The sequence below is a fragment of the Benincasa hispida genome, chromosome 11, assembly GCF_009727055.1.
Source record: "Benincasa hispida cultivar B227 chromosome 11, ASM972705v1, whole genome shotgun sequence".
Taxonomy (NCBI): domain Eukaryota; kingdom Viridiplantae; phylum Streptophyta; class Magnoliopsida; order Cucurbitales; family Cucurbitaceae; genus Benincasa; species Benincasa hispida.
The window spans coordinates 55422153-55423445 of record NC_052359.1 but is presented as its reverse complement, the minus strand read 5'-3'; the positions used below and the strand labels follow the sequence as shown (position 1 = coordinate 55423445).

At 30.1% G+C, this 1293-nt stretch overlaps 1 protein-coding gene across 1 annotated transcript in view; it reads right to left on the bottom strand.

The window, feature by feature from the left end:
- Positions 1 to 210: 210 nt before the first annotated feature.
- LOC120091428 (protein SELF-PRUNING-like) overlaps positions 211 to 1293 on the bottom strand; it is a 5973-nt gene continuing 4890 nt past the window's right edge. Inside the window, exons 3-4 of the mRNA XM_039049450.1 lie at positions 1101 to 1141; positions 211 to 428 (exon numbers count right to left, since the gene is read on the bottom strand). Of these exons, the coding sequence (XP_038905378.1) occupies positions 211 to 428; positions 1101 to 1141 (259 nt within the window). The remainder of the gene's footprint in view (positions 429 to 1100; positions 1142 to 1293) is intronic.

The window sequence follows — 1293 nt, the reverse complement described above, 5'->3', positions numbered from 1 at the left end:
TTTGCACGTTCAAATTATTTCCCCTCATGCAAATATATATTTTTCTAATATACAAATCTGAACCTCTCTCTCCCTTCCTTCTATATCACCATATATAAAAAGTGATTATTATTTTCAAGGGAAAAGAAAGACTCAGATTGTATATTAATTTGTTCCCCTTTTTTCTCCTCTTCTATTTTGGTCCACTCGTACTGTTGCCAAATGCCGGTTTTAGCGCCGTCTGGCGGCAATTTCTCTTTGGGCATTGAAGTAGATGGCAGCAACGGGGAGACCCAGATCGTTGTCGGTGGCAAAGGCTCGGGTGTTGAATTGATCCCTTGAAGAGGGTGGATTCACTGATTGTCTTTGTTTCTGCTTGAATAGAACAAAAACAAACATGTGGATTCCCATGTTTGGTGTTGGAATCTCATAGCTTACTATCTCCCTCCCTATGTTTCATTCATTTACAAAATTTATTGGTTTTAATATTGTAGCTTATTATTAAGATATATTTATATTGATCGTCAATAAAAAGTTATAAGTTTATTCTCTTTCTCATTATAAGTAAAATCTGCTTAGTTAAGAAGGAAAAGGATGGAAAAGGATGGAGCTCTTGCCCTTTTCTAACTTGTATGTTGAACGGGCAATATCACCATAAGACTTGACACAAATCTTATGTTATTAACCTAGATGTTTGATCTCAATAATAATAATAAAAAAAAAAAAAAGAATAGAATCCAAGTAGGGAGTTTTCTTTAAAAAAACAAAAAAAAAAATATATAGAAATACTTGAGTATTATCTAAGCTGCACAAGCAATTGTCCAAAAAATTTTCATGTAGCAAGTTGTTTTTTTAAAAATGATTTTTTCTTTATAAATTTTTTTTATATACTTAAAGGAATGTGAAGCATGAAATTAGGTTGCACCCATAATTTCTCTTAAAGGTAGTCTAAACCAAAGCTAAAAAGGAAAGGAAATAGACAATATATGTATATATTTAAAAGTTTTTCTTCTAATCTCCCCTCTAGAAGGTTTTTTATTTTTTTATTTTTACTTTTTTTTAAATGAAAGTCTATTATATATATTATTTATTTTGAATATATATTTGGTAGGAAAAGTTACCGAATGTGGTGTCTATAGTGCCAAGAATATCTGTTACGATCCTGCAATAGAGGTTTCACGGTTAAACTATTTAGGACCTATATTGGTAGAATTTGAAAACAGAATTTGAAACAAGGGATTAAATAAAAACAAAGTTGTATTTCTATTTTTAGATATGTGTTTTGGTAGCAGAATTTAGAAATTGAATTAATAA